At 42.4% G+C, this 14,807-nt stretch overlaps 1 protein-coding gene across 6 annotated transcripts in view; it reads right to left on the reverse strand.

Annotated features, from left to right (window-relative positions):
• EXOC2 (exocyst complex component 2) overlaps positions 1-14,807 on the reverse strand; it is a 153,878-nt gene that overhangs the window by 84,257 nt on the left and 54,814 nt on the right. For all 6 annotated transcript variants that reach the window (XM_060111138.1, XM_060111136.1, XM_060111137.1 and 3 more), the window contains 4 exons: positions 11,953-12,033; positions 3,746-3,891; positions 3,530-3,611; positions 2,694-2,796 (listed from right to left, as the gene is read on the reverse strand). In XM_060111138.1, the coding sequence (XP_059967121.1) occupies positions 2,694-2,796; positions 3,530-3,611; positions 3,746-3,891; positions 11,953-12,033 (412 nt within the window). The remainder of the gene's footprint in view (positions 1-2,693; positions 2,797-3,529; positions 3,612-3,745; positions 3,892-11,952; positions 12,034-14,807) is intronic.

Genomic DNA, 14,807 nt, shown 5'->3' on the forward strand with positions numbered 1-14,807 from the left:
AACGACCCACCTCCCCTGACCTCCGCGGGCTAACGGGGAAGAATGGTTTCCGAGGACAGCGGGGTGTCCTGTGCGGGCTCCTCTCCTACCCGAGCCATGACCCTCTATTTATAGGGGCCAGGAGGCTGCCTGTGCTGAGAGTCTGGCAAATCAATGAACAGCGTCCCCGGGAGGATCTAACAGGTGACGTCCAACAAAGCCTTCAAAACCCAAGCTGAGTCTTCCCCTCACACAGGCTTTCCTCTTCTATCCTCTGGAATGTAAATATGACCAATAGTACATTGTGCCATTTCTTTCCCCAAAACGTGCGCTTCCACCCTTCCTGCCGGGGAGGGACTGTCTGCTGGAGGTGTCCTCAGACAGGTCTGTTTTGCCCCGAGACTCCTGCTGCACCTCCTCCTGACGCTGGCACTCAACAGCAACCCCAGATCGGCAGCAGCAGTAAATACAGCACCGTCCCCGTCGGAGGGCGGCTTCCCTCCCTCTGTGCACACCGCCAGCAGCACACAGAGGGGCCATCACAGGGCTCGCTCTCGAGCAGCACAGCAAGATCAACATGCCTTTCTGCTCAGCATCTTCTCAGATTATGTCTTTTCAGTATGCTGACTAGGTCCTCCCAAAATTTAATAATAATCCTCTTTCTATCATCTTGCTAATGGGTATTACATAAAAAAGTTTTATAAAGAAAGATAAATTTGTTGTCGCAGAAACTCAGCAGTGTCTCAGTTCAAAAGCACAACTTGTGCTAGGCTTTTCCTTGGTTAAATGACTTAATCCAATGAGCTTCTTCTTTTCTTTTAGTATGTAGTTTCATTTCAAAGATCTTGGCTTAGCACATGATACAGGTTATTGCTATTTATTTGAAATACGGGTTATCCGAGCACACTTTCTAAAAAACGTTTTTAGAGGGCAGAAGGTAAGGAATGTTCATTATGATGAGCATAGGCTCAAAATTTTAAAATTTAAGAATTCAAGTCTTTAGCCACACTCGAACATGATTTTTAACAATTACCCAGGACAGAACCACACTGGCGTGGAAGAAGCAGGTGCTACTTTGCTTCTTACTTGAGCTACTAGCCTCACCAGAGTGAGGAGAGTGACAGCGTCAGGATGTCTCTAGGTGGACACAGCAGTGAAAAACAGCACGACGACACAGGGGCAACCTGACTCGCTCATTCCCTGTGCAACTCGGTTATGTGGGAGCTAAGAGATGGGGTTTTGCTGATGATAAAGTCGAGAGTCTCACCCCCACTCGGTGCTCAAAGGACTGCACGCCATAGATTACAAAGTCCAACAGATATCTGGGCTGGTTGTGATATTGTTTTTCCTATTCATTAATAATGAAACCCGTAATTGAAGAAGGATGATAAAATTGCTCAGTATCTTCTCAAAGTATCAAAAATAAAATAATGATTAAAAAATAAGTAAATGACTTGACATTCTCAGTGACATTCTTGTTCTTTTCCCTTTAAAATGACAGGTAATAAAACATTAAATAGGCCATTTAAAAGGATCTTTTTTAACACCCAACATCTTTTAAAGGGTATCCAGTAGGTTAACCAGTCACAGGAACTGCACATGAGTAATCTACATAAATGGTAATTTGCTACACAAAGAAATCCTGCACTCAATAAGGTTTAACGTATGACTATCAGCAAATGAAAAAGAATAAGAAGTGTAAACAGGTAAATAGACACAAAGTCTGATTAGTGAAGCAACACAGCAGAACACAGGCCAGATGCTAACCAGCTATGTTTCCTACATGAGAGATTAACCTTCCTGGAACTCTGTTACTTTACATGTTAAAAAAAAAAACCAAAAAACGGTTGGATAACTAACGTGCAGTTTATTTGCAGCATTAGATGTCTATGATTCTACGGGCCAGAAAAATCTCCCAAATGCGTTCTTTCCTCTGGGGGCACTTAGAGAAAAGCAAAGACAGGCTGTGAAGCCAGACAGACAGGGAGGCCTGTGGCGGTGCGCGCTGAGCAGTGACCGCTCTGAGTCCCAGGTCCTCACCTGCGCGCCAGGTGTGATGCAGACGCCGCATGGCGGCTGTGAGGCTCAGTGAGGCTCAGACACAGCTGCGCAGGCTTGTTTCGGGGGGTTGGGGGGGGCAGTCAGCAGTTCCCACGCCCCTGCGCGTGCTGAAGCCCCTCCCTCTCGGGCAACATGGTTCCTCTATGCTGTGGTGTCCACGGCCTTTGCTGTTACTGCTGTCTTTTTCACATAAGCCCTCCCACTTCCTTTTCAAGACTGAAAGTTTTCAGAATTTTCTCTGCTGCTGAGCCCTGGCCACTCTCGGGGCACCAGAGACTCTCCCGCCTGTGGGACGGTGCCACCCTCTAAGCCAGTCAGGGAGTCCCCACCTGCAGGGGCCCACAGGGAGCCCCCCACAACCCCGGGCTGGGGAAGATGCTGTGGACGGGAGGAGAGGTGCAATGAGGCTACTTTTCCTTTCTCCAAACCGGCAGGATTTTCTTGCCTTTAAAGAGTGAGTGCTACCAAATTTTTGAGTACACAAAAGAATTTTGGTGTTCTACACTAGGTATCCCTAAATTTCTGCTACTTGTCTTCCCTTTTACCATTTCATCAATCTCCCAATTTCCCCCAAATCAGCTTTAAGAGTTACATGATGTATGCAGCACTATCCAGACACGTGTGATTTGTCAAAATTCTTGCAGAAGGTTTACCTTATATAACGTTTTTGGTCATGTAAGGTCGATGGTGTCTCAAGCAACTTATCCAGAAGTAATTCTCTTAAAGCTTCAATCCGTGTTTCTACTTCAGCATAATCTGTTTAAAAAGGAAAGAATTACACGACTTAACAGAATGAAAATTTAAAATCCAATTACGGAAAGCAGAACAGTGGCTGCCTTGGGGTAGAGGGGCGACTGAGAAGAGGCAAGAGGGAAATTTCCGGAGTGATGAAAACGCTCTCTCCAGGGTGTGGGTTCCATGGGCGTGTGTATCTGTCAAACTCACTGAGCTGCAACATGTAAGCCTGCGTATATCACTGCATGTAAATTTACCACAATAAAAATAAAATTATTTACAAATTTAATCAAGCCCTGTGATATTTCTCCCAGTTAATAAGGCATGACCATAAGGCATTTTAGGCTTTTCTTATTTTCTGTAACTCTAGCCTTAGAGATAATTTCAAAAGTTGTTTAGTTTAAAGTAGGGTTAAAATTCATAAATATATTGGTCTTTCTGAAGAGGGAAGATTAAAATGTAGATTTCCATTTCTGTAAAATATCTATAATTGATTCTTTCCAGAAGAAAAGACTTTAACTAGCAACATGATTAACAAGCAGTAAAGAATGTCCAAGACTAACCTATCCTACAGTTTTCACTCCATCTTAGTAAGAAAAGCCATCGTGTTACTTCTGAAGTAACTGTCTTACACTTGAGAAAGGGCACCATATAAACAAAAACTAAAACGAATGTAACATTCTTTGCAGACTACATTCCACATTCTTCCTGTAAAAGCAAAGTAGAAAATCTAAAAGTAATAAACAAATCTTACATTTCTTGAAAACTTGCACCTCCGTTTTCCCAAAAAGTGACTTGGCCTTTTCATAATCATTAATAACCACATCATAATCACCCTTTAAAATAAAGAAACATTTTGGAGACTGTCAGTAAAGTTTAATGAAGACATTTGGTTAAGATAAAAAACATCTTAACAACTCTTTAAAATTTATGACATCTATGACCATAGGTACATAAATATGCACTCTACCTTTTGGATATTCCTTTCAATATTTAGAGGAAGGTTGAAAAGAAACTTAAATCGCTGGAGCACATTGAGTGCATTTCTAGTGGAATCTGCCTTGTCCTTACGACCCAAGACTTCTTGAAATAATGTGTCCGCAGTGTTACTTGCTCCTATTTTAAAAGGACAAAAAAGAAACTTAGATAAAAACTAATTGTAATCAGAAAACGTGTCACTGGACAAAAGAAATAAAATGTTAGACTACTATTGCACTTAATATTAAAACTCAGTAGACTTTTCTAAAAGTCAGCTATATTGGAGTTTTTTTTACGGTTTGCTAAAATACAATTTCCTTTTTGCCTGTGAAGTCTTTTCATGTGTGTTTACCAACTAATGGTATCCAATTAAGAATAACCATACTTACCGGGCCCAAATAAATTGTCTAATGTCAATCTACGTTTATTTTAGCTTCTTTTAAGCTTTATAGCATTATGGACCCTTAGGTTGTTTCATTAATTCAGACAACAGGTTAAAACCCACACATATACATGCGTGCACACACAAGTACACTAGTTAAATTCTCTGGATTCAATATTTACATATCCATAGTAATTAAAAAAATGGAAAAAAATTTTCAGAAAAGTTGTTCAAAAGAAATATTTTTAGACCTAATCCTACTTCTACATAAAATTATCTATTTATGTAGCAGGCACAAAAAATGATATAAGCAATTTAAAATGTCAAACTTTAACACACCACTATTAATGAATATTTCTTAAATCAGCTTAATATTTCTTAAAATGATACACAAACTGGACATTCTATATATATGTATTTTTTTTTTACCTTAAAGACCTCAAACTCTATGAATCACTGTAATGAAAGAGTTTCTTTATCTAAAACAAAATTTACTGTGTACAAAAATAGTTAAGCTTTTTCAACTTGTGAATTATTTTTAATTAGTCACAAGGAAAGGGAAGAAAAAGGATAAACTTTTTTTGGCTGTTTGACCACTGCTCATAAAAAGTTTCTACATTATCTGGTCTAGTGACTATACTTTAAGCAAAGATGAAAAAAACAACCTCAGTCTCGCTGGGTGGCTGGCCTGCCGCATTCTCTGGTCCACACTGTGGGTGGCCTGAGTGTGTTAAAAGTCATCTTTGTAACATAATTGTTTTATCTAAATAATGTTTAAATTCTGTTGAAATTTTAAAGGCCTGGTATAAAAACTTTGTTTTGTCAGGACAGCTATTTTCACCACCCGCTATTTAATGTAGAATGCTAAATTTCTACTCTGAGAAAAAAAAATATTCCCTTCTTGCCACCAAACCATATAATATAATGATGACTAAATGAATATTGGAAATGTGATTAAGGTTAAAAGTATTTTTCTTGGAAGAAAATTAATATTAAGCATTTGTTTATCATTTAGAAATAAACTTCACGAATTGAGGCTTCATGAATGAATTAGATACGTGAATGGGGACTGAATATTTTTAAAGGTTGATTACTTAAGTGTGCGCTGCGGATGTTCAATCCCCAAGCACTTTCCCTACAATGAAGGAGTACAAAATATCAAAACTAGATTTTTTTTAATCTTATTTTAAAGGCAATAAAAAAATACAAACTAATAATTTCAAACTCCCCTAGAAATTATAACAAGCACAGGTAGAAAATCTGCTTAACATTAAATAAAATATAAATATTTAATACAGAAAAACTTATAGGCAGAAATTATAAACTATAAAATTTAATTTAGCTACACAGAAATGTATACATATAGAGAATTCTAGTTTATGTACAAATTTTAAGTCATGAAATTATGATTTTAATTTATAGATAATTTCTGTCCATAAATTATTGTGTTGCAAACTTTACTGCATTCACAATAAAATGTTGGGAGTTCATAGCTCTGATAACTGGATGATTATAGACAGTAAGAAAAGAAACGAAAGCAGGGAAACCGAGATTTGTGCAAGCAGATAAAAAGGCAGCAGCAGCTCACCAGCCTCACCTGAGGGCGGCTGAGAGGAGAAGGACACGCTGGCCCCACGAGCGGAGGCAGGGCTGCCCTGAAGGCCACCTGCGCCAGCCCACGAGCAGCCCTGGGCACGTGCAGGCTGAAGGCTGTCCCCTTCCCCCCGCAGGGGCACTGCCTCATGGTCCCGGGGGTGGACGCCCCCCTGCACTGACGGCAATGGCACTGGCCTCAGCTGGGCCGGCAGGGCAGTGGTATTTTCCTCAGCATGAGACAAGGAGATGCGGACGGACCCAGAGGGCTCCACGCCACACGCAGTCACAGGAAGACAGACCCTGAGTGGCTCCACTTACACATGGAGCCTGAAAAGCCGAGCTCTTGTAAGCAGGCCAGGCCGGGGCCACAGGGAGATGGATGTGCTCGGAGGATGTGATGCACAGCATCGGAAACAGAGCTCACAGTGCTGTACTGTAGCCTGAAAGTGGCTTCAAGAAGAAACCTCAAACATTCTCATCACAAACAAATGGAATTACGTGTGGCGACAGTGCTGGCGGGGGGTGGGGGGTGGGGTGAACACGCGGCATCACGGACAGGTATCCAACCATCACACTGAACACCTTAAACTTGCACAATGTCCCATGTCAACTATATCTCAACAGAGCTGGAGAATAAGATGGGAAGACAAGTCACTGCAGTACTGCCCACTGACCAATCAAACTCATACCTGCCCTCACAGATGGAAAAACACTGCAACTGTGCCAGGAACCCGTCATCCACAAAAGCTAGTCATGTACTTCTGATGGCGCCTGGTCATTTCAAGCATGTTTATTAAAGTAAACACGAAGCTCTCTCTGGCCCCTTTCCACGGCACTGGCACCCAGCACAGAGGACGGTATGGGTGATGTATAACCTGTGTCTCTGCTTGATGGGAGCTGGGGGGGGGGGGATGGGAGGAGGGTTCCCCCTACACACCCACGACACAATTTACCCCAGGAACAATAAAGCTGAATGAAATTTAAGGTAACTTTTCAATGTATACTTAAATTCATAGCAAAACCAGGACACACAGAGACTGAACAACCTGCTGTGTGTCTCATTTCTCTTAACAGACTCCAGAAAACGGCCAGACAGGCAGCTATCTGACATTACAGGGCGACATTACATGAACAAGGTCACTACCTGAGCCACCTAGTACTTGTCCCCAGCCAGGCCTGACGCCGGGGTCCCGCAGCCGCCCTCAGGTCACCAGTGCGCACTCTGGTTTCCCTCCTGGTCTCTATCCAGCTCCCTCCACTGCATTCTCTGGACAGATGGCAGAATGCTTTTTTAAAAGTTCACCATGTGACTTCCTTATGTAAAATCCTCCCACGGCTCACCAGTAGTCTCAGGATAAAGACAAATTTCACAACGCCGCACAGAGAGCTTGTCACAAGCAGACCCCTCGACCTGGCAGCCTCAGCCCTCACGTCTGTACCCCAGGGTACTCGGTCCTGCTTAATGGCCCACAGCCATCTCCCGTGAGGTCAGCACCTTCCTCCTCATGCGGCCTGCCCCGCCCGGGATGCACCTTGCCCCACTTAGTGCCCACCGGCCAGTGTCAGCCTGCCTGGCCTGTCCCCCTCCTCTCCTGAGGCTCGCAGCCCTCCCCCGTCCTCTCTCCAGCCACTTTTCCATCAGGTGCCCCTTGTGGGGCTCCGGGACCCCTACCAGCAGAGCACTGTCACACCACAATTTAATCCCCTGCCTATCTGGCCCTACTTTGCACTGGATTATAAACTCTCAGAAGTAAAGCGCAAGTTTCACCCTCCTGTCCCTGAAGAGGAATAAGAGTGTTCAATAAACGCTTACAGGGCAAGTACCAGCAACCAGCCTCAGAACCAGTGCCCAGGACTCTGTCCCCTGAGGGAGGACAGCACAGGGCCCACGTGTAGGACCACGTCAGTGATCGGGCAGCTGAACCGAGCAGAGCAAGCAATCCTAATAATCAATGCGAAAACGACGCTTGTTCTGTGACTTAAAATTTTTTTGCTGGGCTTCCCTGGTGGCGCAGTGGTTGAGAGTCTGCCTGCCGATGCAGGGCACACGGGTTCGTGCCCCGGTCCGGGAGGATCCCACATGCCGCGGAGCGGCTGGGCCCGTGAGCCATGGCCGCTGAGCCTGCGCATCTGGAGCCTGTGCTCCGCAACGGGAGAGGCCACAACAGTGAGAGGCACGTGTACCGCAAAAAAAAAAAAAAAAAAAAAAAAATTTTTGCTGAAACATTAAAAACTTGCTTACTGTTGGTTATAGATCAGTAAGAAAATGAAAAAACAGTAAAACTAATTTTTATTTAGCACACTATAACAAAAAACATTAGAAACACTGAAAATTCAAGTGTTTAATTTCATTGTAAAAAATATAATCAAGATAGCCCGCCTCTTCTTGTCATAAAGTTTACAGCACGTATCAAGCATCTCTTCTGTGCTCTGACAAACAATCACGCTCGTTTCCACGTCTGTCTGCTGTACTTCCAGCTTCACGGGTCAGCTCTGAGCGCTCCGTCGGCCTCACTCCCTCTGGGACAGCCTTACCCCCTCGTCACACCTTCCTGGCTTCGGTGGGGGAGTCCACCCTTACTGGGCTCCTCGGGGCTCCCAGTGGCAGTGTCCACACCCCACCACAGCCACTTCTACAATCCAAGTCATGCTGGATTTGAATTCTCCTCACACTGTCACTACTTTCCCTTTTCTGATGCACTTTCATCTCTGTGGGCCAACTTCCCCTTCTGAGTCTCCATGTCTGTGAAATGTCTGCAAGCTTCTCTCTGGGAGACGAGGAGGCTGCACACGGGCACACTCTGCTGTCTGAGCAGGACCTGGCAAGCGTCTGCAGTGGGTCCCCCCAACTCTGCAGGAAGAGCAGCTGGGCATGTTACTGGTGAACGTTCAGTGGACCGCAGAGCTAGCAACCAGGTGTGTACTTGATGCAACGTGGCAAGAATACTGGTCACTGAAACCCACGCATCCCAAACCAGCAAGGCAGTCTGTAGTTTAAAGCGCAGGCTCAGAGCCAGATGCATAGACACAAATCCCAGCTCTGCCACTTACTGCTGATGTGACTTTAGGTAACGTGTTCAATCCTTCTGAGCCTCAGTTTTTCGTCAATAAAATGAAGGTTACAGCACAAGCCTCCCAGGGTTACCGCGGGGGCTGAGCATCTGTGGACTCTGGGAGCAAGCCCTGATGCCAGTGAGGGGCACAGAGGTTTAGCTGTCCCAGCTCTGGCGACACACACCTAAACCGCACGGTCCCTCCCCACACCTGCCTGCCTAGCCCAGCCGCACCAGCCACACGGGCCTACTTCGACTTAAAGCCAAATTATTAAGATTGAATAAAAATTAAATTCCTCAGCAGTACTAGTTCCATTTTAAGTGCTCAAGAGCTACATTTCCATCATGGCAGAAGTTCTGTTGGACGGCACTGTTCTATGCTCTCGGAATAGGTAACAACACAGAGTGAGATATGTGAATTTGGTAGAAATTAACAATCATCACTTCATCACTGGCTTGAAATCAAGAAGGAATTATTAAATACCAAGGCAAATATGAGAAACATGTATCAGTGAAAACAAAAAAGAATTTCAATGAAAGGCTTCAACGTTGATAAATTCTGAACAAAAGGGACTGAATTTCTTAGTCAACATCACCCTTTAGAAACTTAAAAGTGAAAAAGGTTGCCCAAATTTAAAAAACTTTCATTTAAAATAACTCAGGGAAAACGCACATAAGTTAGTATGTAATTATACACAAGATTAAAGCATTAATATAATCTAAGCAGACGCAGAGAATGGACTTGAGGACACGGGGAAGGGGAAGGGGAAGCTGGGATGAAGTGAGAGAGTGGCATGGACTTATATACAGTACCAAATGTAAAATAGATAGCTAGTGGGAAGCAGCTGCATAGCACAGGGAGATCAGCTCGGTGCTTTGTGACCACCTAGAGGGGTGGGATAGGGAGGGTGGGAGGGAGATGCAAGAGGGAGGAGATATGGGGATATATGTGTACATATAGCTGATTCACTTTGTTATACAGCAGAAACTAACACACCACTGTAAAGCAATTATACTCCAATAAAGATGTTAATAAATAAATAAATAAATAAATAAATGGAGAAATAGAAATTCCAAAAAAAGAAAAAATATGTAATTTAAGCAAACCGGACTACTTTTGCACTCCTGCATAATTTCTGTTTCAGTTCCCCAGTGGTACAGCTCCCGAAGATCGGTGAATCGGTGACCTGGGCACGCCGTCGGGGCAGGGGACCTGCTTGTTGGGCGGCAGCCACATCCCTCCCAGCTCCATACTCGACGCTGGACCCAGCAGGGCACTTGACACAACCAGTCTTACAAATGTTGGCCAAGCTGACCTAAACTAACACGACTTACCCTAAGATAGCAAACATCAACATCCAGCTGACATAAAAATGTTTCTAGGAAAAATGGATTGTTACAAAAGAATATAATCTACAGGAAATGTTTATCCCAGAAAGTCCTGAGTCTCAAAGAAGTGACATTCACGTTAAGCCGACTTTACCCAAAAAAGAGCAAATTTCAGTAGAAAGTTAAAAGGACACATTTCTAGAAAAAGTTTGTGCTTATAAAGGAACAGAAGTAAAACCATTTCCCTTACAAATTTTATACCACAAGTCACAAAGGAGAATTACCTAAACTACTGAAAACAAAAAAATTACGTTAACATACTATGTCAGGCCTCACCCATGAAACAGATCGTCATTTTTTCCAAACCTGAGCAAATATCCATTTTCTTCTACTGATACAATGAGGTACTTACTAAGTCAGACTGTTCTCACAAGCCACTTTTTAAAAGTTACTGAAATAATCTTTTTTTTAAACAGATATCATGGTTTGATGGCAACTTCTCCAGGGAAGATAACATCCCTAAACAGAAAATACCCATCCAAGACCTTAAAATGCCTATGTTAATATAGAAATAGCTTTAGTAATGCTTATTTGGGCTGAATTCAGAATATATCCATTTGAACAAAGCTGGTGACTTGGTTCTCAGATGAGAACAAGGAACGAGGTAAAATCTCAAGGCAAAATGGTGATGATGATGATAATAATACCAACAACCAGAGACAAAAAAATGTAAAGTGCTGTTAAACTCATAAATTTGGGGATGAAATCCAAGTACTCAAATTCTACTACCAAGGAAAGCCTGTATCAAATTAAAGCTTCTTTCTAGGAAACACTTTTATTATCAGAGCTATCCCCAGGTTTAGAGATTTGTCATTGACCAAGACCTGAAAAAGGTTTTGGTCAATGACAAATAGATATTTATAAAAAAGCTCAGAAACTTTTGCTGATGGGACTAAATTAAGCTAGACGTGCAAAACTGACTTGTCATCACAGTCCTGCATTCATAGAATCACTAAAGAGCCAATGCCGGGGTTCTTAAATGTTCCAGTTATTCTCAACCACTCTCCTTCCTGGAGAAATCATATGCTACATATGCTTATACTTGAAGACTAGGAGAGTCCCCTGGGCGTTACTGCTCCTTGTCAAATGTTTTTACTACATACGTGGAAGAGAATAATTTACTTTTAGGCCACTAATATTATAATAGGGATTGATTTATCTGATGAGTTTCTTCTAAATCAGTAGGATAAGTAGCTGGAAGTACAGATGTCAGAAAAAAGAAGGGGAGGTGGACAGGGCCTCAAACTGCATGTATCAGTTTCTCTTGACCTACAATTCTTATAAAATGTCTCAGAGCTGGAAACACTCAAGTATGCAGCTGCCTTAAAGTTGTTTTGGAAAAAGGTAAGGCACAAATAAATAGACAGCAGCTCGGTATCTGTCACTCTAGTAGCTGATGTTATTTGCATTGACGCTGGCACATACTTGAAGATGCTTTTTCAGGTTTTGGTCAATGACAATCTTGGTTACTGCTGCGGCATTTTTCTATCTTTGATGATGCTATTTATATCCTGGCCTCCTTTATGGTAGCAAATTTTACTTTTTAAGAAGTACACTGGCTTGCTTTCAAATGATGAGTTCTCATAAATAAAATGCAAACAGAAAGAGAACATTCATTTTCAATGTTTTTATTCCCCTTTATGTTCACTAAATCACTACTATTTAGAAATAAATACTAAAATACAACTTACTGCCTTGTCTGTGAAGCCAGGTCCAAGAACTGTATCAAAGCTTGTTATGAAGTCCATAAATAGTTTTGGGTAGTAGGACAAAACTTACTGTTCAGAACATTCTCCAGTTTCTGCGTCATGGATCCTTCTACTTTTTCCGTTCCATCCGCTTCTAGTTTTTGATGGATGGCTAGAAAAAAGGATCTAGTTAAAATACAGGCTATTTTAATGGATGGGAAAACATTACGTCAAAATGACATTTTTAAACAGCATAAAAAATGGTCATATTTTCACTGCTAGAAAGAAGCACAAACACACAAAAACTCTGCACAAACTCTGCAAAGTAACCAGCAGACACCAGTATTAAGTCATGGTAGTTTAATGCTATTAAAATAGTACAAAATACACGAACTTAGTCATCTGATCACCAAGGCTGAGTGGTAAAGACGGTTGAATTAAAAAAGAAAAGTGAGGCTTAAATAACTAATATCTTTGATATCTGGCCATAAGAAAGTCATTCTTATTTCTCAGCTTCACCAACTACAAAATAGAAATACTACTATTTGATATCTATCAACCTCAAAATATTTAATTTCAGCCTTGGGATTTAACATGACAAAATACATATTATTCATATTCTATTCAGTCTGTAATTATTTCCCTGGAGGTTCTCAAGAAATATCTAGTAACATCTACCAATACGTCAATTTGTGGATGTACGAATTACACTGGAGTTGTTTGCTAATACTGACGCACATCTGAGTGATTCTGATAAAGAGTATTAGGAAAGCGTTAATTTATATTTAAAGACTTTTACCTACTGAAGAGAGGAGGTTTTAAACAGCAGATCAGGCTTGCTCAGGTGACTCATTAAGAAAATTTTCAAAACAAATCTCCAAATACAATTTCAAATGCAACTGTGACACAGTAAAAGTAATAAAAATAGCAAGGCAAACATGACTGAGACATGACCATAAGCAGAGCACCATGATAAGTTTCTAATGTACGATGCATATCTGGTAAGAAGCCAATGATGAGCTTCTAATGTTATTTCTATTTCACAGATGGGGAAACCACAGCTCAGTAAAATTAAATAAGTTGACCAAGGTCACAAAGCCAAACCCCAAATTTGAGCTCAAGTGGTGTGATCCCAGGACAAGAAGCTTCACCACGTCCTGCCCACACTGCATGGACAGGTGACCCAAATCCCCTCAGCCTTTGTTTCCACATCTGTAAACTGGGAACAACAGAACTACTATGTCAGTGGGGAACTGCATTCAGTTGCAAATACAAGACTTCTTTCCAAAATAACAGCTGCTGAGACAGCCAGGATTCTATGCCTTCACCGGACATGCTCCAGCACACACTCCGCAGCAGGACAGCTCACTCCCCAGCGTCCCGGCAGGACTCCAGGGCAGCAGCACTCCAGGACATGAGCTCTCCTCTAACATTCAAACTCCTCCTTAGAAGGAACTGACAGGTTCTGCCTCAACCCACCAGTCAGGAGTGGCAGATTTACAGGGAAAAAAAGTCTGTCTATGCAAAATTGATGTGCGTTTCTTTAATCAATTACAATTTAGTTGGTTTCCCTTGACTCACTGGTTAGGGAATTCTGGGTCAAATGAGCTTTGAACATCGCCTTCTTCTTCTAATTAGTTTCTAGTCTTAATCTTGTCCTTTTTTATACTTTTTTGTAAAACAACCTCAAATTTTGCATGAAACTCTAAAAATATATTGCTTCTCTGTTGAAAAAAACACATTCATAGGAAGAAAAAATATATATATTTGGGGGGAAAACCAGCTACTGTATTTTTAATTGTCTTGGTTGATTCAGGAATGAAAAGAAAGTTATTCATCTAATATTTTAAATTTGGATTATGTGATGACATGAAACATTTCCACATACCTTGAACTGATTAAGTTAAATGGAAAAGAACTTTCCTATCTTTAAGGAACGGAGATAAAAAAGCCCAAATATTAAAAAGCGAAACTAGAAAGACGCCTATGTTCCAAACAAGCACATCTGTTCGCACTGCTCCCGAGCAAAGGCTGCTGTGTTTCCGACAGTCCTGGCTGGAAGGGAGCCAGTGGCCACGTGGCATGTTATTAGGTGGTCACCGCTCCCGGTCTATCGGTGGCAGTTAAGAGGTTACACCTGAGAGCTTCTGCTCGAATGCTGCTTCTAAGTCAGAGTCTGCACTAAACAAGTCCCCAGCCACATTCTCTGCTACTAACAGGCCCCTTGCCGCTCCACAGGTCCAGGCTGCTGCATGGCTCACAGCCCTGTTCTGCCACAAAGCGGCTTCCTGCGCCCATCTCCACACAGCAGACCCCTCAGGCTGTCAGCCAGCATGAGGACCCAGAGACACTGGGATCTGATAAAGACAATCCTATTTTCCAGAAAACTAATGCAAATAACCCAAGGTCTGGGTCACTTGACTTTTTATTTTCTCTGAAAACATTTTTAAATAGTATAACTCAATAAGCAACTTGGGGGCTTTCCTGGTGGCACAGTGGTTAAGAATCTGCCTGCCAATGCAGGGGACACGGGTTCGAGCCCTGGTCTGGGAAGATCCCACATGCTGCGGAGCAACTAAGCCCTTGCGCCACAACTACTGAGCCTGCGCTCTAAAGCCCGCGAGCCACAACTACTGAGCTCTCACGCCACAACTACTGAAGCCCGCGTGCCTAGAGCCTGTGCTCTGCAACAAGAGAAGCCACCGCGATGAGAAGCCCGTGCACCGCAACGAAGAGTAGCTCCCGCTCGCCACAAGGAGAAAGCCCGCGCTCTGCAACAAAGACCCAACGCTGCCAAAAATAAATTAATTAATTAAAAAAAATTTGTGACCTTGATAAGCAGGAAAACCTCAAGAAAAAAAAAGAGCAACTCAGTCCACAGTCACAAGCTTGCTAAAGTTTCTCATGTATTAAAACTTAAATATGTGAAGCAGTTGAACACCATAA

The sequence above is a fragment of the Mesoplodon densirostris genome, chromosome 10, assembly GCF_025265405.1.
Source record: "Mesoplodon densirostris isolate mMesDen1 chromosome 10, mMesDen1 primary haplotype, whole genome shotgun sequence".
NCBI classification, from domain to species: Eukaryota; Metazoa; Chordata; class Mammalia; order Artiodactyla; family Ziphiidae; genus Mesoplodon; species Mesoplodon densirostris.